Here is a 19,749-nt window from a genome sequence, read left to right on the forward strand (position 1 = left end):
CTTAATATAGTTATAAGGTAATTACTCTTTTATGGTTGCCAATAAAGCTAAAAAAAGGGAAATATTGAACGTTTTAGTTAAATTTAAATTCTTGCTTTCCGTAACCAAGTATAAATAGTGCTAAGAAGCCAACTTTCAGGGTTTGGCCTACTAATGCTTTTCCTATGGGGCGCCTGTAGAAGTGTTTCACACGCAGTACACCGGTGTTCAGGGAAATGCATACTTCCAATTAAACCCTTTTAAAAATGTTATGTTTGAATCCTTTAGGTTTTTTAAACAATTAGAAATACAGTATTTAATACGATCAAAGTAAAACCTACACTCTATAATAATGAAAATGTGACTAAAATTAAATTTAGTAACAAATTAGAGTAAATGAAATTACTGTATGGTGTCTGTACATATTTTGGTTGTTAAAAACTCTTTTTTTAATGATGTAATATAGACGAGTCAATGTCAAACTTAATTTTTCTCCCTTCCTTAATAAAAAGTAAAGTAAATTTTTCGTTCTTTAATAAATGACTCCGATGGTTTTTGTTTAAAACTTATAAATGACGTCATGAAAGGAGAATCTTGAGTTTTTCAGCGCAGCATCCGCCATCTATGTTCAAAACTTTAATATGCAGACGATGGTTGACATTGAAAGGAATTGTCTGCTGAATAAAAATGGCGGCTGTGTTGAAGAAGCGCGCTTTGGCCGAATTTTCGCAATCTATTCAGGTAATTATATTGTAATTAAATATCTAGGGTTTTGTTGTAGAAATTTAGTATTAATAATTGGTTTTTGCGAATTAATTTAGTGTTTTTATTACAATTAAAATTTTGCCTATTAATAGCATGAAGAACCTCCGAAGCCTAAAAAGAAGTTGAGAATCTTGAAAAAAGCTCCCCTGTTTGGAGGGATTGATCTTGAGCACTTAAAATGTTCCACGCCTGACGTGACGCTAAATCTATTGCTTCAGTTGTCAGAAAACTTACCTACAGAGGATGAACATGTTCAAGCCGTGTATCAAATTTTATTAGGAGAGTTGCACCGTCAGCAACAACCAGCTGTCAAAGCTAAAATTGTCAGCATCTTAAAGCAAATGGTTAAAAATTGCACCTTGGTACCTGCCACTGTCTTAGATGACATTCTTCCAATAATAAGAATAGAATCATCACATAAAGTGTTATTACAAATGATAAATATGCTTCACGAAATTGGTAAAGTCTCAGCTGCAGAGGGTAGACATCAAATTAAAGTGCTTCAATTGGCTAAACAAGTATGATAACGTTATGTAATTAAACTTCTTATAACTGAAGCTTAATTTTTTTCAAATTAAATAGTTCTTAACAAATGGCAATCATCAGGTGAAGTGTGCCTGCTTAAGCATAATTTGTGATTTTACTCCAGTCAGCTCTGGTCAAACCTCTGAATATACACAAACAGCAATTCATATTCTGGGTGAACATAGTCATAATCAAGACCCTCGAGTCCGAACAATGGCTTTACAATCTCTGGTATAAAAGATTTATAATTTATTATTATGAAACTGAGTTAATTTGGGGAATATTTTCAGCTTCAACTCTATGAAAGGGGCTATAAACTAGACTTTAGTTTGTATGATAGTATATGCAAAGCTTTAGAGGATGATTATGAAGGAGTACGAATGGCTGCTTTAAGACTGATTCAAGTTATGAGCTTGATTTATTCAGAAAAGTATGTATGAAATAAGGAAAATCCGTATATGGAACAAATTTTTAATTTTTAATTCCTTATAGACTGATTGATGTAGTGAATAGTAACGAAACAAATAGACTAGTGGATGATGCTTTTGCCAAAATATGCAACTCTGTGTCTGATTTATCCATTAACGTTCGTGTTTTAGCAGCTTCATTATTGGGCAACATGTTTAATGTCAGCATTAATTTTCTGGAACAAACGTTGGATAAAAAGTTGATGTCTAATTTAAGGGTAAAAACTGATTGATTTAACTTTTTTATGTTCAAAATTATTATCTATTAATCTTTAACATACAGAAAAAACGATCGGCTCATGAACGGCAAAAAGAGAACTTTGAAAGTGGGGAGTGGTCAACAGGTCAAAAATGGGCTGACGATGCTCCCAAAGAAGAAGTTGACGCCGAAAATGTAAATCTTATGAATTCTGGTGCTTGCGGAGCTTTTGTCCATGGACTAGAAGATGAATTTCTTGGTAATATTAGAGATATTGCTATTTCATATAGTTTCTTAAAGTATTATCCTTGTTCTTAGAGGTTAGAAACGCGTCTCTCGACTCGCTGTGCCAACTAGCCTTGAAATTTTCGAGTTTCGCTTCATTATCCTTGGATTTTTTGGTTGATATGTTCAACGATGAAATAGAAGAAGTCAGATTGAAAGCCATTCAGTGTTTGGGAGTTATCTGTCATCACATTGTTCTCCGAGAAGACCAGTTGGAGACTATTTTAGCCCTGTTAGAGGATTTTTCCATGGACATAAGGGAAGGGCTCCACGAGTTGTTAGGAAAATGTCAACTGTCAACCAAAACAGGGTTAAAGTTATGTATTGACAACCTTTTGGAGAATTTGAAGAGATATCCTCAAGATAAAAGGTCTATTTGCAGGTAATCCATTGACAAATTTGAAAGTCAAACGGAGAAGGACAAAATATTATGATTTTATTATAATTTATATTATTATTATGATTCTCTAAAACAGAGCTTTGCAACTTTTGGGTGGACGACATCCTTATTTAACATTGCCACTCGTACCAGAACTTCTTGGTATTCATCCGTTTTTAGAGCTTCCAGAGCCAGATGTGGAAGACCCTACTTGTATGTGAAGTGTAATTTATCTTTTATACTCTGTACATTAAAGTTTAATTTCTTATTTTGCTTTCCATCTGCTTCGAGATATGAGTATATTGATTTTGGTCTTTAATTCCGCTGCTAAATGTCCGACGATGATATCCTTATTTGAAGAGCACATTGTGAGGCACCATTCCTACTTGAGGGATTCCTTTCCTAACCTTGTTCCTGATTTGAAAGTAAATTATTATATTTTATAGTATTATATAAAAAAATAAATGATTTAACACAGTCCTTTTTTATTATATATTTTAACCAGCTATCAAAACAAATGTTTTCCCCACCAAAACCCGTCTCGTCACTACAACACTCAAATTCTTTCCTTCAGCAAGTTTTGGAACGAGTTTCCGCTTGTGAGCACCGTAATGTTACCATCAGAATGAGCATTTTGGAAACTGCTATTGGGTACGGTGTATTTCGAACTATTCGACTCTCCATTGTATTAACTTTATTTTTATTTTTTAAGAGATTTGAAAAGGTTGTCGGAGATAGAACCAAATCTTTCCGCTGTGGCTAAATGCATCAGTCTTTACGTTCAATGTCAGCTGTCGTTTCTGAAAGTTCTCTCAAACCGTAACTGGATAAATCCGAGTGTGCTTTCTCCGATTCAAAGTTGCACTTTAAAGTCTGTCTTGGAAAAGGTAATAACTAACATTTGTAAATTTAATTTTTATCAACATTATTTTATCATATATTTTTAGTTATTGCAACTAACATTTGGTCTGACTCATCAATTTCTGGGGCTTAAACCGGAAGAAATTGCTTATTTTAAACAACTACGATTGCGAGCGTTAGCTGTTCAGCTTGTTGTGGTTATCAGAAGCAATACCTCGGCTCTCGCTCTTTGCGAAATGTTTCTGGATCACGTTCAAAGCCTTCAGAAATACATTGAAGATCACAATTTACAGTCCGACAGTTTCACGACGGCTGTTTTTCAAGAATTGGATGCGTTGGAGGAGCCCAAACCAGGATCAGTGGCTAGAATATTGCAACCTCTACTCCAAACACACTCTTGTCCTTCCTTTAAACCTCATCGCTCAACTAATCAAAATGAAAATGAAGTTGATTTGATTCGTGTTAGACAAGCAACGGCAACCATTCATGAACCAAGTGGAGAAACTGACAGTCCTCATCGTTTTACAGCCGGTTTAGTTCTAGGAGTTTCTTTAGACGCTCAGATTGAAAATATAGAAAATATTAAGACAGTCCGTGTTAAGGTAATTAACTAATATTATTTGGTTTAAGAAAATTAGCCAAGAGTTAGCTGTATGAAAAAAGTTTGTATTTTTGTTGAAAATTTTCCACTTTATTTCAGATTAAATATCCGGATCAACAAGTTCAACTTGTATTGCCACCTTTGGCTGATTTTAGACAGCAGGGCTTTCAAAATTATAGGCTTTACACGACAGTTTTGCTTTCACACTCAGTTTGGTCAGGTATGTTTGTTGAAAATTAAATTGATTTTATCAGGATTAAATTAAAATATTTTTATTTCATTGAAAATTATTCAGAGGCATGTCACGTGGAACTAAGTTTGATATTGGACTTCAGCGATTTTGAGGGTAGCACCAAAATGGGTGCCAAAACGGCTTTCGGGACTAAAGCGGAAGAAAACACTATAGAATTATGTAAACCAGTTCAAGTGTATATCGCCCCTAAACCAATGAAAAAGGGAATCTAAGTGTTCGTATCCAGACCTTCATTACTTAATACACAATTGAAATGTTCTTCAAATGTATTTAGGAACACTGGGATTGTTTCCATGATGGAAACATCTCTTTTTAGTTCCTTCGATAATGATGTAACCCCTTTATTTGGAATTCCGCATGGTACAATGTGATTAAACCAAGTTAAATCTACATTGCAGTTGATTGCGGTTCCATGCATTGTAACATAATGACTTCCATGCACCCCTGTGTAAATAAAAATAAAGTACATTTATATTTAGATAATAGACTCTTGTTTTTAGAATCTATGGAAAAAACGGTTGACCTATAGCTGCAATTTTTTGGTCTCCTATCCACACACCAGTATCGGATGTTGTAGTTGCGTTGAGATTGAATTCTTTACAAGTAGTGATGACAGTTTTTTCTAACTGACAAATGTACCACCTCATACTCTTGTTTTTATTGAAAGAGCCTAAATACAATATAGGGTAAACTACTAGTTGCCCAGGACCATGAAATGTGATTAAACCACCACGATTGGTCTTGACGAATTCTGCCCCTAGTTTATTGAGCTTTATTACATCATCTTTTGCGTAGTCTGAAGTTCTAATTCCTATGGTGTAAACAGGGTTGTGCTCAACCAATAACAAAGTATTGTTTAATTCCCTTTCTTTAGCTTTAATTTGACAAAGTATTGATTTAACTGTTTCCAGCTGAATTTTAAGAGCATCGTTGTAGGATTTTCTACCCAAATTAACAACACGGACATTTGGTTTGAGATAATTAAGTAGTTTAAGCGCTAGTTTCATATTTAATACAAAAATACGCACGTGTTCGACCTTTGACACTAGTTGCCTGTCGAACTCTAGATGGCACTCTGCCCAGATATTTATCATGCTGCCATCTGAAGGCTTTCTGTGGCGGGTCCAATATCTGAAAAATCTTCGGTGTCGAGACATGGTTGTGCGGGAAAGACAAAGGCGGTATTTTTGATTTATTCTCGTTTATTTGTGGACGTTTCATTTGGATTATTATTAGTAAGGTTTTCTTCTATTTTGTTTTGAAAAATGTGCTTCATAGCCTTATATTTTCTGTGTTGCTTTCAAAGTGATTAGTTTAAGAAGTTTGAGAAAAAGCTTTTAAAAATCCGTTACCCGAGGCCTATTTTTTTAAAAGTTCAAATTTAGTCAACAGTAGTAGTCAAAGATTATCCAAAGAGATCTTAGGTATTTGTCTTTCACCATCTCAAGAGATTGGAACAACGCCAGAATTGTCTGAATTTAAAAATAACCATATACCATTGGAACGTGAAGAAAATAAGGGCTTGGCAGTTTAAAAATTGTTTTATTTTCAGTAAAAGGCTGTAAACTCCATGGAAAGATTGTAACAAATAAAGATCCCAGATATGGCAGAAGGTCAAAGCCCATTTTCTCCTTTGAGTCCTTTCAAAGATACTCGTCAGATGCGTTTAAAAGGTAACCTTAACATATTTTTGGAAAGGGAGATCCAATAAGATTAATTCATTCGTTAAAAGATGGAGAATGTCCGGTTCCTGTCACGAGGGTTTGTTTAGTTGGAAGTTTAGCTGATGATGAAAGGCTAATTAAAACTGCTGCTGTAAGTTTTCACAAAATGTACGAGATATCAATAATTATGTTTCATAACGACTTGTTTATTTGGCACAGATATTGAATTTACCAGTAGAATCTAGTGAAAATGGCGATGATTGGTCTTTTACGAAAGACACACTGTTCATTGTGGAAGATTTTGAAACCCTGCATTTATATTTTCAAACCTACCATAGAATTTTGGGTCCTGTCGCCTTCATACAAATACAAGAAAAATTTGGGGTAAAATTTTGATTATTATTATTTTTTATTTATATTGTAATTCTTAATATTAAATTTTATTATTAGAAAATACCCTTAAAATTATCTCAGCCTTTGTACACACTTACTCTCTACCGTAAGAAAATTTGCCTTTATGGTTTTGAAAAAACAATTATGGTAATTAAATGCATAAATTTTTCGTTGGAATTATAATTTCATTAATTATTGTTTCGTATCTATTGTAGACACAACTAAAGAACTATATTAATTTTATGGGTGGTAGTGTAAGGCCAACAATAAAAGAAGACATATCGTACCTGGTCTTAAAATCAGTTGGAAACGAGCTTTATGAGGTATAAGTCTATTTTAGTAGTATTTGTTTCAATTTGATAAATAAAATAAAAAAAATTTACATTTAGAAAGCTGTAGAGTTTGGAATACCTACTTTGCAAGACAAGTGGGTCTACGAGTTATGGTCTAAAAGACACAATATTGATAGTAGTGTTGATGATGAATCCTTGGCTAAATTTGCAATGTCAGAGTTGACAAACTTCAAAATTGCCTTTTGGGGCTACGAAGATAACGAAAAAACTGAACTTGAGAATGTCGTTCAAGAAATTGGAGCTTCAAACGTTGAACCTACAGACTCCAGCTGTACGCATTTGGTCGTGAATGATGATGAAAAATCCACTATGCAATTACCAAGTGTGGGAACCAACTGCAAAATTGTTATTCCAGAAGTAATACTTTTTGAGAGTTGTTGTTAAGTTAATTGTTAACTTAAAATTAATAATTTTATGCGTATTTCAGTGGTTAGTTTTATGTGTTCGAATGAAAGTTCCACCTTGCGAGAAAAATTATTTATTTAATGACAAAACTAACACACCCAAAATTGGAAAGAGCATTTTATTCAACACTTTAAAACGAAAACACGATTTATCGCCACCCGTTGAGTTGTCTCCAGCAAAATCAACACCAAAATCGAATCAAACTCCAGATTCTAAGAAATCACGAGCACCCAGAATCTTCAATATCAAATTTAGCAAATGTTTCAATAGAAAGAATTTGCCTCCACCTACCACGACTGCCGACAATGTCTGTCTTACTCCGTTGGGAACTGCTAAGGAAAATAAAGCGGATACTCCTAATTCTGCATCTGAAGTGGATGGAAGTAATCAAACTCAAGTAGAAAACATTCCACCTGAGAAACTGGAAAAGTTGAGGATAAGGAGACGCTACAAATGTGAAGAGCTGTGCCAAACTGAAAAGAACTATGTTGATGTTCTCAATACAATCAATAACGTTAGTATTTTGATAATTTTTGTGCAAAGGCTTAGACCCTATATTGTCTGTGGTTCAGTGCTGTGTTTTGCAGCTTAAGACTATCATGGATGTGATAACTCTCTTTGCCCTTCTAGGTTTTTAAAGAACCTTTAGAGAAATTTGTAAAGGATAGGAAAGCAATTTTAAATGAAAGAGACATCAAAATTATCTTTCACCGCTTTACTCCCATTTTGGAAGTTCATCGAAAAATTTTGGCTGGCTTGGAGCCCATAATAGAAAAATGGGATGATAATACTCAAGTTGGAGGCATTTTTGTCAAACACGTGAGAGCTATGGGTGTTCTTTTAATTGTAGTAATCTGGTATTTAACGACAATTATCTTAAAATATTTTAGAGTGATGAAATAATCAAAGTTTATCCTCAATTCATCAACCACTTGGACATGATAAGGGATGTTATTGAGGAGAAATCGCACAATTCTTGCGAATTTCAAAAGTTCCTTAAAGTAATGATCTTTCTAATCTATCTAACAGGTTTTTGGTTGATTGGAAAATAATTTATAACTATTCTTATTGATCAGGAAGCCGAGCTTAATCCTCTCTGCAAACGACAAAACCTGAAAGATCTCATCGCGTGGCCGATGCAACGAATAGGAAGAATGATTTTACTTCTTCAAGGCATTTTGGATGACACACCCGCTAATCACCCTGATCACAAATTTCTTCAGAAAGCGATTCAATTGATGACTGATTGTGGTAAACAAGTCAACGAGGACAAGAGGGTTACGGAGCACGCAATCAAAAGGCTTGAGATGTTTCACGAGATTGAAAATTGTCCCGTAAGATTTTCAAAACACTAACTTGATATAATTTTACTGTCTAACTCTTATAAAAATATTTTTAGCTGGAAATACTATCATCAAAAAGATACTTTGTTGAGAAAGTATTTGTCCAAGAAATAGTCGAGAAAGATGGTAATTTAAGGAGAACAGAAACAGTCATGTGTTTTTTCCTATTTAAAGAAGTTCTTGAAGTAAATAATCGTGAACCCTTTTAACATTTTGGAACCTTGGCAACTTTTTAAATGCGAATTAATTTAAATTGTTTCAATTAGGTCTGTAAACAAAGGAATAATTACTTCAAAATGGGGCAAACACAACAAAAGCCTTACAAACATGTTGCTATCTATCCCTTAAATATTATTCAACATGTAATTAGCATCACAGGTAAATTGAAAATATCATTCAATGAATTTTAATTTGCACTAAACATTATAATGCTTTTCAGATCAAAAAAATAAATTTGCAATAGTTTTCCAACCAAGCAACGAACCATCGTGGAGAGGAATTTATGGAATTCTTGGTGAAAATATGAAAGTTGAAGATATTGTACTCAATTTTGCTCGGTTAGTTGCCCGGTGTAAAATGGGAAATATTGTAAGTTTATTATTTCAACTTGGTTCCCAGGGATTTCCTCAATGTTATTTTTTAATTTGATTTAGAATGAAATTCATCAGAAAATGAGCTTTGTTGACGTTATAAATTATTTTAGTCTTACTCCTTTGGTAATTCCAAGCTCGAACAATTTTTTTGCAGAAATAATTCAAACAGCCAACACTGTAGCTATGGTCCCAAAGTAAGATCTAATAAAATATAAAAGATTTTTATCATTTAAATAAGAGAAATCATTTAAACTATGTTTAAAATCATCTTAGAAGTGAGAATGAAGTAACCTTGGATCCATCTCTTCCCCCTGTTTGCCCTGATACTCCGGAGAAGTTTCAGTTTGTGTCACCTATGAAGAAAAATGGTTCCACTAAAGGAAAATTAAGGAGAGCTTGGTCAACGTTGAGTAGTTTAGTTGGTACAGGAACCAATTTGCAAAATCAACGGAACTTGGGTTCAACTACGAGTGTTAATGTAAGTAAAAAAAACTAACAAAGACTAACAAATTATTTTTTAAATATATTTGAAATATTTAAATTCCTATAGGTCATGATGACGTCTCCGCAAGAGCCAATTCCCCCAACATATACGCCTCCGGTTGGTCGTAGGAAGCTTAAAAGTAACTCTTTCCAAACGTTTTTAAAGTGAGGTTTTAATATTGAATACCGGGAAGTTACTAATATTGTGCAAAATAATTTTACCCTAAACATATCTGAAGCTATAAAAAATACATTGTAAATATATATTTTTGAGATGTCACAAGCGACAAAGCCTTTTTCTAATGCCAAATATAAGCATAGACTTCTCTGAGCAAAAAAATTATAATTTCTATTCTCAAACTACATTTGTGCAAAATTCTTTTCTTTAAAATTGCATTTATGATTTATGTTATCACGATTTCCTAAATTCTTAATTTTATTGTTGCGATTATGTAGCTTTTAATTGTGGTGTACACGATGTTTTTAACCTACTCATAAATATATATTCTCTTACCAAATTGTGTCCGTTTCACATTTCACTCAACATTTTCATTTGAAATGTGTTTTACATTGTATTTCTCAAAAAAAAAGTTATAACAATTTGTAATTTTTTGAGAAAATATATTTTTATAATCAAATCTCAGAATATTGGGATTTTTGAGTCAGAAATTACTCTACAGTTCTACTGCCTTCCACTTCAGAAATTCTAACGAGAAGTATAATGTTTAATTAGGACTCAAAATATTTACTGAAAGGTTTTCTCCATGCACTGTTCTTCCTATCACAAGGAGCTCAATATAAATTACCTATTTATTAACTTTGTGAATTACATTAAGTTAATCATAATATGAAATATTTACTTAAATATTCAAAAGTTAAAAAACTAAATTATTTTCATAATTAATTGACCAAAAATGTAATTTTTTATGAGCTTTTATATTTGTAAATCAACATAAAAATGCCCTATTACACATAGATGGGAGGGTGTTACACTTCATTGTGTGACACGTCTAGCGTCCCAATCCAACCTCCCAAAAGTTGAATAACTATGGCAGAAGTTAACAAATTTCCAAGCCCAGCAAACTGCTCATGGTGAGAGGTGAGAGCTTACGTTAGGCCATGGGTGCCAGCTAGGAGCAACAAACACAAGGAGAACGCAGCTAGCCTTTAAACACGCTAACGAAGGGTTGTGTACGAATTTCATTGGTCGTGCGTCACGAGCCTTTACGCTGAACGTTTTACGGGCGGGGGGCAAGACAATTTCCGAATTTTCCCCTTCCGACGGCAGCAGGCGCTAAAGCGTCTAGCCAATGAAAAACGTACACAAGAAAGTCCACGACTTTTGACGGGTTGCGTTCTCCTTGTGTGGGGTGTTGTGTTTGTTGCTCCTAGGTGCCAGTCTCCTTATATAGCGTCCATGATTAGGCGGAAGAACACTGCTTCTGGTCAGTGTTGCCAATGTTTGACGAGCGAAAATCTCACAGCCCAGTTCCAAAATTTCCAGCCAAACCCCCTACACGTTTTTAGCCACGCCCCCTCCCAAAACTCAGCGGAAAACAAAAAATTAAATAAAAATTACTAATAATTTTTATAAAAAAAATCTTTAGGAAATGTTTTGTTAAGTCATTTTACCATCTTCTTTGATTGAAACGTACGCTTAATTGAGCAGCATTTTTAAAATTGCAAGAGATTTAATATTATGGTTATTGTGATTATAGAAGTCTGATATTTTCGGTTTATGAATTTCTGGAAATAGTGCTTTTTCAAAAATCCCACCAAATCCACGATTTTCGCTTAAAAATCCCTTTATCCCACACAGCCCAAAAAATCGCCAAAAGTCCCACAATGTGGGATTTATCCCACACATTGGCAACACTGCTTCTGGTTATTACCTTGTGATATGAATTGGGGGCTTGAGTTCTCTAGTTTTGGCCGGGGTTGATGTGGCGTCGATAATCTTATGTACCTCACGAATATGGTCTTAGATCAACTTGTTATCAGTCCTATTACAGCGCCATCTCGTATTAAAAATAATAGTTTGAGGCGACCGAAATTTCAAATTTGGAATATGGGGGGAGTATGTTGCTTAAACACTTGACGTAGGAGTAGCAAAACGTTTGCGCTTGCGGGTTTCTCTTTATCAAACCCTTAGCGAGACAGTATGCCCCCTAAGCGGTCTCGCCCCGAAGTCTTGCCTTATCCGGATCCGCCGGTAAAGGTGGGCCATGTTTCGTCCATTCCTCCTCTTATTTTCGTCTCATTGGATTCCGCCAAGCCTCTCGCTTTGTCCGACAAGGACGTGGTCACCTCCGCCTCTTTCAACATCAGACTATTGTATTTATATACCACGTGCACCGCCTAAGCATTACAGGGGTTTTTCATCATTTGTCCCGGCCGAGCCCTCGACCTGTATACAAATTTAGGAATCACTTCCTAAAATAAGCACACAAACAAGTTTACACCCATATACTTGTACCACCTACTCACGACTCACTCGTGAGTTCGTCAAAATTAACAACGATATAACGCATTACGCGTTCAAGATCGTTGATCGTTTCGTTATCCCGATTTCGAGCCCATCCACTTGGAGTGGTCTTCTTATCAAATGGTTCGTTTTGGGACAATTACGAACATAGTGCTCTGAGTCTGCTTCCAGAGCACCGCATATGCATTTGGGCGATGCAATACGCCCCAAGTTGAACAGGTAAAGTGGGAACTTACCGTGTCCACTTAGGATTTGCGTCAAATAGTAGTTCGTGTTGAAACTACTTTTGACCTTAGGAAAAGTACTTCTTAGTTACTTTACCTTTCTCACTTACATCCCACGACTCCTGCCACCTTTCAACAGAGCCGATGTCTCCGATATCCGTTTTTTGTCCAATGTTAAGGTTTCTATCACTCCTGTAAATTCCACAGCTGCCGGCAAGCTCCGCCAAGTTAGCGAATTGGGTGGCTGTTCCGTTCAATTGGTGTATGCCCCGAATCTTTCGTTTCTTCAACGTCGTAAGATTATACATGTTGCTTTGACCTATTCTGATACTGAAGTGAAGAACGAAATTTCCGTCAAGGCTGAGTCCCTGGTAGAATGTCGCCGCTTAGGCCAGAACAGCAGGGTGTTTCTCCTTGGGTTTAATTCTTTTGTCCCAGAGCGTGTGCAGATATATGGTGAGCTGTTTTATGTTTTGCCATTCGAAGATCGCCCATTGTGTTGTCGTCGTTGTTGGCGTTATGGTCACTCTGACAAGCATTGTCGTCAGCCACCCGAATCGAAACGGTGAACCCCCTTGTAACGAAATCCACTCTGATCCTGATAGCTGTAAAAAAAACTCTTGCTGTCTCCAATGTAAAGCACCGTACCCTAGTTTATCTCTCTCTTGTCCCGTATACAGTAAGGAACTTGTCGTCAAGCAGACCCAAGTGTCCAAAGGTATTTCTTTCTCGGAGGCTCGCATTTCTGTAGCTGCTTCTTACGCCTCCGCAGCACATGCTGTTCCATTGACCCCCACTTTTTGTGCGGGCTCTCACGAGTTTCCTCCGCCTCCCGCTAGCCCCCCCCCACCAAACCACTATTGGGTTTACTTCGTGCTGATCCCTTCTCCCGCCCTACTTCGGCTTCATCTCGTAATGAACGACAGCCAGCGCCTAAACCCCAGTTACGGAAGCACTTGTTGCTTTTCTCGCTGATCTAGCTAAAATTCATAAAGACCCCCGTCGCAACCGCCAACCTGCTGTACATATTCTTCAATCAGCTAAGAAACGCTTTGCCAATTGCTCCCGGATCGACGGTGAGACCCTAGTGCCGCTAGGTGATATTCCTGTTGTTTCCGAGTCCTTCTGGGACGATGAAGTGAGTGGGGTGGACGAATCCATTTTTGAGGATAAATCCCACTGATTATACCATTCTTCAGTGGAATATCGGGGGGGGGGGGTCCGGACCCATTTGGGGTTTCTCACGCAACTGGTTCAGAAGTTAGATCCGTTAATGGTAGGTTTACAAAAACCTACTTATCTGATTCCTCTTCGATCAATATCCGTTTTGGTCGTTATTCTGTTTATCGTTGCGATCGGAATGGCCGACAGGTAGGCGGTGTTGCGCTTTTGATCTTATCGTCTATTCCCCAGTTCCGACTTCCATCGCCAACCTTCGCTACCGGCCTTCGCTGCGTTAGAGGTGGTGGCAGTTTCTTGCTTCCTGAACAACAGTTGGACGGTGGTGGCCAGTGTGTACGATCCCCATGGCTCAGCTCCGAGGGGCGACTTTGATTTACACCATGTTTGGGTACTTCGTGCGTTTTACTAGGTGATTTTAATGCCCACCATTCCTTGTGGGGCAGTCCCACAGCTGATGCCCAGGGCATCTTGGTGACGGAATGGTTTGAACAATTTGATAGCTTGACCCTACTTAATGACGGCTCCCCGACCCGAAAAGGTAATAGTTCAAAATGATTCGGCCATCGATCTGACTTTCGTAAGTGCCGATCTGTCGCTTCTGTGCCATTGGTCCTCCCTAGACGATCACGGCAGTGATCACTTACCTCTCCACATTCAACGCGTGACACTAGGGATGTCATTTCCTCCTGGTGTCCCGTTAATAGTGGTGTTCCCCAGGGTTCGGTCTTAGGCCCTACATTGCTCGTCATATATATCAATGATCTCCCGTTAGCTATTAGGGAGTCTTTTATTAGGCTGTTTGTCGATGACTCCAAACTTGGGCGCGAAATCAAATTATCCCACGATTGTCTATTGTTGCAGAAGAACTTAAACGCTTTGGACTCCTGGGCCTCAACAAATGGGATGATTTTTAACCCTGATAAATCCACGGTCCTCCATTGTGGTCCTAAAAATCCCCTTTTCCAGTACCGGTTGGGTGGTCGGGTCATCAAGGCCAGCGAAAATTGTTCGTGACCTTGGCGTCATGTTTAATGGTAAAATGTTGGGCACCATTCACAGCCGGGTGGATTCTGCCCACGGCCTACGTGCCATGTATGTTTTAGAACGTTCGTTTTCCCATTTCTCTATCAAATACTTTAAGGTGTTATATCAATCTTATGTCCGTCCGCATCTCGATTATTTTTCGAGTATTTGGTCCCCTCACCTGGTAAAGGATATTGAGAGGCTTGAGAGAGTGCAACGTAAGGCCAAACAAGATGGTCTCTGGCCTTCGTTCTCTGTCTTACCATGAACGTCTTGAGCGCCTTGGTCTTATGTCCCTTTCGAATAGACGCCTGCGAAATGATTTGGTTGAAGCCTTCAAACTTATTTATGAGTTGTATGATGTCCCGACCACCTCCTTATTTACCATTCGTTGGACGGGCAGGAAAGCTCCTACGATATGTAAGGAGCGTAATGCTTGTACCTCGCGCCGTGTTTTCTTCACACAGCGAGTAATAAAATCATGGAATGCCCTCCCTCCCCTAATTAAGATTAAATCCTCTAGTTCTGCCTTTAATAGTCGGCTTGACAAGTTTTACGGGAGGTAAATATCTTTCATGTATATAGTTGCATAAAACGAAAAAAAAAATATATATATATTACTTTTCCTAACTGTACCTTATGCCATATCCATTCCTTTGTCATTGCTGTTATATCTTTCTTATTTTTGTGTAACATTCATGTCCATTCCCTACTAAAGCAGGTCGCAATAAGTGTAAACTTTCTTTTCATGTTCAATAAACTTTATTATTATTATTATATTTATTTTACTGTTTCCTGTTTGACAGTTTTTTTGGTTAAAATGATTCTTATTGGTAGTGTTCGTCATTTGCATTCGGTCTCGGAACCACTCCTTCCGAGCACTTGCCCCTTTCCATAAAAACTTTCTTAGGTTAACGGTAATTGTAAGTGTAGGGGGCTGTTGACCCCCGAGGCACGAAGGGCTTGCCATCACCCTATTCTAGCCTGGCCACTGAAAATTAGTTTTACAACATTATCTTACGTTCTTCATGTAATCATAATATAGTCGAGTTCGGCTTGCTGGTGCCTTATCGGACGTCCCCGTGTGGCGCCGGCCTGGGTCCTCTCCGGTTTAGTCTGCCTTCCACGGGCTCTTCGGGATGGGACTCACGTGGCCGTTTACGCATTTGATATTGTTTTGTTCCTCCTTGGGTGTTGGATAGAGCATAGCACCGATTGGATTTTCGTCGGTAGTGGCATTTGGCGAAAATCACTCGGCAGTGGGGGCGCGAAGGGTTAAAAATTTAGCCCGCTTTGAAAGAAAAAAATTAAGTAACGTAGAAAAACTTTCGGAGTCGGGATCAAAGAGAATATCGGGGGCGCTATGCTCTAGTGTTGGCTGTCTCTTTTGCGGCTTTGTTTCACGGGGAAGTCGAATTTGGCCTCTCTCTCTGGAGACGTGTATACAATTTGTTTCTTCAAAAAGCATGATATGTCTCAGCTGCCCCTATTAAAATTGATGAAACAATATCATCGTAGTAGGCTTCGTTTCTGAGACAGGGCTTTTTAGGTCTAATTGTTGGGGTATCACAATGGATCTCTGTGGTTAGACCCTACCACCCATCCCCTCAATAACTATAACATCGTAGTAAATGGTAAAATGATTCCCGTCATTGAGAGTCTGTAGATGGATTAAACACTACGGGTAACAACAGAGTGCACATCCGAGAAGAATTTATATACCGGCCGGGCACCTGAGTATCGGAACATCGCGTAATCACCGGTCGTCTTATCGTAATGCATTGGGATAGCATCCACAGCCTGGACGGGTTACCAACACCATAGGCAGCAGGATAACTTTACTGCTGACCTGACGGTCGCACCTTTGCCGCGAACCATCCAACCCACCGAAAGATGCAGCAAAGGGAAGACCATTCTTAACTTCACACGGCCGTGGGAATAACGAGGGTTCATTTAGCAACACTAACAGACAACCACCCGTAATAGGACGGTAGTCAATTCCAACCCGAGAAGGCATCAGTCAGTCGATGCCGAGAAGTACTGTCCGCCAAATATGATATGAAGGGGCCGAAGAACGGAAGAACATCCAATGATGATGCACTAGCTCGATACAATTTTAACCCATCAGTAGCATCGAGCCAACCAATTTCAATTTACTTAAAAACAATTAATTTAAAGGGACTGTCAAGTCATTTTACTGAATATACATAATTACCATCCTCTAATCAACTTCGTAGTTCGTAACCCATTGAAACAATCCTACAATCCTTTCAGATAACCAAAAAATATGTGTTTATTCAAAAACATTCTATTAAATTAAGTACATAATAAATAAAAAGGTAAATTTTTTAAGAATGTAAAGATTTTTGAGAATCAAAATGGAGAGTTCGTCAATCAATTAATTAGTAACCTTTTACACTAAGCCATTTTTCACATTTTCCTATCAAAATATCGTAAATCATAAAACAATTTTTTTTAAGAATATAAGTTTTTACTTTCAAGCTTATTTTATCAGTATTTTTAAGCTTAAACACTCATGAAAATTAAAACAAATTACAAAAAGACAACACGTGATATTCTTTTATAAATACCCTCCACTTTAATTAAGAATTGAAAGGTTTAAATAAATCAATTAAAAGTAACGATAAAGGTGGTGGTAACTTTCTTTAGCGTATGGATTTTTTTAAATGAGTTAAAAACGTTGTAGACTTTTATATTTAATGTTATTTTGCTACCTCAAGCAAGTCGATATACGTGACTTTTGAAAGAAATCAGAATTAGACTAACTTCAAATTTAATTTTTATATTTTAACCTTTATTTTTAGTGTATTTAAATTAATAGATTACTAAATTATTATTTCAGTTTTAAAACAAAAAGTCGGTCGCCCAGGGCCTCTAAGGGATGAATACCGGATGGCCGCTACACTCAGTTTCACCCATGCATTTCGCCCAGGGCCGCGAGACCTCTAAGCACGGCCCTGTCTAACGTCATAAGTCACCGAGGCAACGCTCAGGTATGATCATCCTCGTCTGCTTTTTGGTCTAATTGCGCATGTATCAGATATCAATAGTAAGGTAACAGTTCTACGTCACACGACGACACCCATGCTTTTTCCTGTTTAAAAAAAATTTCTACCCAACATGGCGGCCACAGCCAAAGCTACGGAGTGTTAGTTCCCTATTGAAATTCGATTATTAAAGGGAATATAACCTCAGGTATTTGGTGTGGAACACCAACGTTTGCAGCTCTGGCCGCTCTTGCCTCTGGCTTTAGAAATGTTTGGCGCCACTGTACAGGGTAATTTGATAAATTGAAGGGGTCTTCCATAAAGATTGCTTTGCTGGTTATATTCCCTTTAAGGATAACTTTTGAGTTTATGCGGTTCTCCATCCTTGACATTTAAGAAACGTGTTGATCGCCTTTTCAGACTAAGGGTGAGCAGGAATTTATTTGATTCATTTATAAAACAGGTAAATACCACTTTAAAAATAGTAAGTCAAAACTATGCAATTAGCATTTACAGGTTACATAAAGTTACCAGTTTAAATAAAAATATAAATTTCACAAAAAACACAATTTAATTTTTCTAATTCTAATTAATTTGTACAAAGTCCCGATGCGGAAGATGTTTACTTATACCATACTGTAGATGGCGCGACGTATGCCCCGTGACAAATTCCAATAGAGTAATATCGGCGTGACGTATGTCGACGTCACCCATGCTTTTTCCTACAGATAAAAAACTGCCCTCAAAATGGCGGCCATTGCCCAAAGCTACAGATCGATACTACTCTATTAGAAAGTGCTACGGAATATGCGTTGCGCCCCGTTATTAAATATAAGAGAGAAAGTCCCCTAGTGTTGTGTAGCGCCATCTACAGTATAGTCGGAGTAAAAATATTCGTAATCAAAGTGTCTAGATACATTTTTTAATCGCATTTTTCGTTTCTTTTAATTTTAAATTAAATAATAACTATTCTTAGTGTTGTAAGTCGGAAAATTTTCATTCCATGATTAGTCTCATATTGTTTGCAAATTTAAATAAATCGGCATTTTCGCCTCATTTATTCGAATCTAAAAGTAAAACTAAACCTCTAGACTAGCTTTAAACTGATTAACAATGTAACACTATTAATTTTTTTGTGGTATATTTACTATTATTAGATATTTTATATCGATAAAAAGTTAAAAACTTTTAAAACCCTTAAAAAGTAATTTCTGTTTAAAATTTTTATATTTTCGATTTGCGGAAAATTGACGCTTCAATAAAACATCTTCAAGGAAATTGTCAAGAAGTAATATTTTCGAGAGCCAGGACCTCGAAATTACTGTTTATATAGTGGTTGTTGAAATAATGGAAACGTTTCACTTGTATGGTATGCCAGGGAGCTTTTTTTTACATATTAAGGCTAAGCAAAAACACGATGTTCTTTTTACAGATGGAAAGTTTCCATTATTTAAACAAGCACTATATAATCAGTGAGTTGCAGGTCCTGGCTCTCGGAAATATTAATTCTTGGCAATTTCCTTGGAGATGTTTTATTGAAGCGGCTATTCGGAAAATTTTCTGTCAATTTTTCCGCATTTTATTTTTCCGGAAAATTAACAACTCTAATTCTTAATTAATCATTTTTAGCTATGTAAAAGTTTATCGGCTCTTCTGGTTGCGACGTCAAGTCTAGCATCAACATTTTGCGCCTGTTTGGTTGATAACGAAAGCGAGATCCCGACGGAAGGAGCAGTCGAAAGAAAAATGTTAAAACAATCAAATTCAAAAATCAAATAATGTATGAAAAACAAATATGTAAAATTTTTAACGGATGCCAAACAATTAGCTGTTCATAAATAGGCCTTTCTATAAACTAACATTGGCCTTCTTGTTTTGATGTTGCTGCTGCGTCACGGGTGACGTATCGATGACGTTTCACTACGAAAAGCCCTGGACATAAGAGTAAATTCGACGAGGTACCCTGTTCTTAAGTGTAAACTGAACTGAACTTCGACGTATTTCGTGACGAATGAGCTATATAAAAACAAGTTCAGCAAGCGTAGCTTCTTTTATGGAAAGGTTTATTACCTAACGAACCAAATCCACTAGCCCTCCCCATTGTTTTCTCTTTAGAAAGCTAATCATATTATTATTAATGAGAAAATCAAGTATTAAAATGCTAGGCGGCTCCAAGGTTGGTAAAATTTGGACTAGAAAAGGTTGCCTCGAAAAGGGGGCTTTGATTTACCCGTCGTCTGATTCTAGGTCTGTTACTCAGCCTTCTACTGTAGTACATG

At 37.0% G+C, this 19,749-nt stretch overlaps 3 protein-coding genes across 5 annotated transcripts; 2 read left to right on the forward strand and 1 right to left on the reverse strand.

Moving 5' to 3' along the window:
• The first annotated feature begins 638 nt into the window (after window positions 1-638).
• Window positions 639-4,677, forward strand: IntS4 (integrator complex subunit 4). The gene is made up of 14 exons (XM_090168833.1): window positions 639-720; window positions 837-1,262; window positions 1,327-1,500; window positions 1,560-1,699; window positions 1,762-1,954; window positions 2,020-2,194; window positions 2,254-2,602; window positions 2,697-2,812; window positions 2,891-3,024; window positions 3,105-3,250; window positions 3,312-3,486; window positions 3,547-4,062; window positions 4,161-4,281; window positions 4,357-4,677. Exons 1-14 carry the CDS (start codon window positions 667-669, stop codon window positions 4,524-4,526), a joined length of 2,889 nt encoding a protein of 962 aa, XP_090024959.1. The 5' UTR covers window positions 639-666; the 3' UTR covers window positions 4,527-4,677.
• Lipt2 (Lipoyl(octanoyl) transferase 2) lies at window positions 4,520-5,499 on the reverse strand. Its single transcript, XM_090168838.1, has 2 exons — window positions 4,838-5,499; window positions 4,520-4,758 (listed from the first exon to the last, which is right to left on the reverse strand). Exons 1-2 carry the CDS (start codon window positions 5,469-5,471, stop codon window positions 4,523-4,525), a joined length of 870 nt encoding a protein of 289 aa, XP_090024964.1. The 5' UTR covers window positions 5,472-5,499; the 3' UTR covers window positions 4,520-4,522.
• Window positions 5,417-10,084, forward strand: LOC149953228 (protein ECT2-like). Of its 3 annotated transcripts, none has more exons than XM_090168834.1 (17): window positions 5,417-5,549; window positions 5,867-5,987; window positions 6,047-6,129; window positions 6,198-6,362; window positions 6,429-6,518; window positions 6,587-6,694; window positions 6,761-7,081; window positions 7,152-7,643; window positions 7,760-7,948; window positions 8,020-8,130; window positions 8,206-8,463; window positions 8,529-8,657; window positions 8,739-8,850; window positions 8,912-9,060; window positions 9,126-9,259; window positions 9,339-9,543; window positions 9,616-10,084. In XM_090168834.1, exons 2-17 carry the CDS (start codon window positions 5,918-5,920, stop codon window positions 9,715-9,717), a joined length of 2,718 nt encoding a protein of 905 aa, XP_090024960.1. In that variant the 5' UTR covers window positions 5,417-5,549; window positions 5,867-5,917; the 3' UTR covers window positions 9,718-10,084. The 3 variants fall into 3 exon arrangements, with proteins under 3 accessions (XP_090024960.1, XP_090024962.1, XP_090024963.1); XM_090168836.1 differs by having other exon boundaries at window positions 5,463-5,495; XM_090168837.1 differs by lacking the exon at window positions 5,417-5,549 and adding an exon at window positions 5,701-5,738.
• The last annotated feature ends 9,665 nt before the right edge of the window (window positions 10,085-19,749 follow it).

This window comes from Leiobunum rupestre, chromosome 3 (genome assembly GCF_980474605.1).
Source record: "Leiobunum rupestre chromosome 3, qqLeiRupe1.1.hap1, whole genome shotgun sequence".
NCBI classification, from domain to species: Eukaryota; Metazoa; Arthropoda; class Arachnida; order Opiliones; family Sclerosomatidae; genus Leiobunum; species Leiobunum rupestre.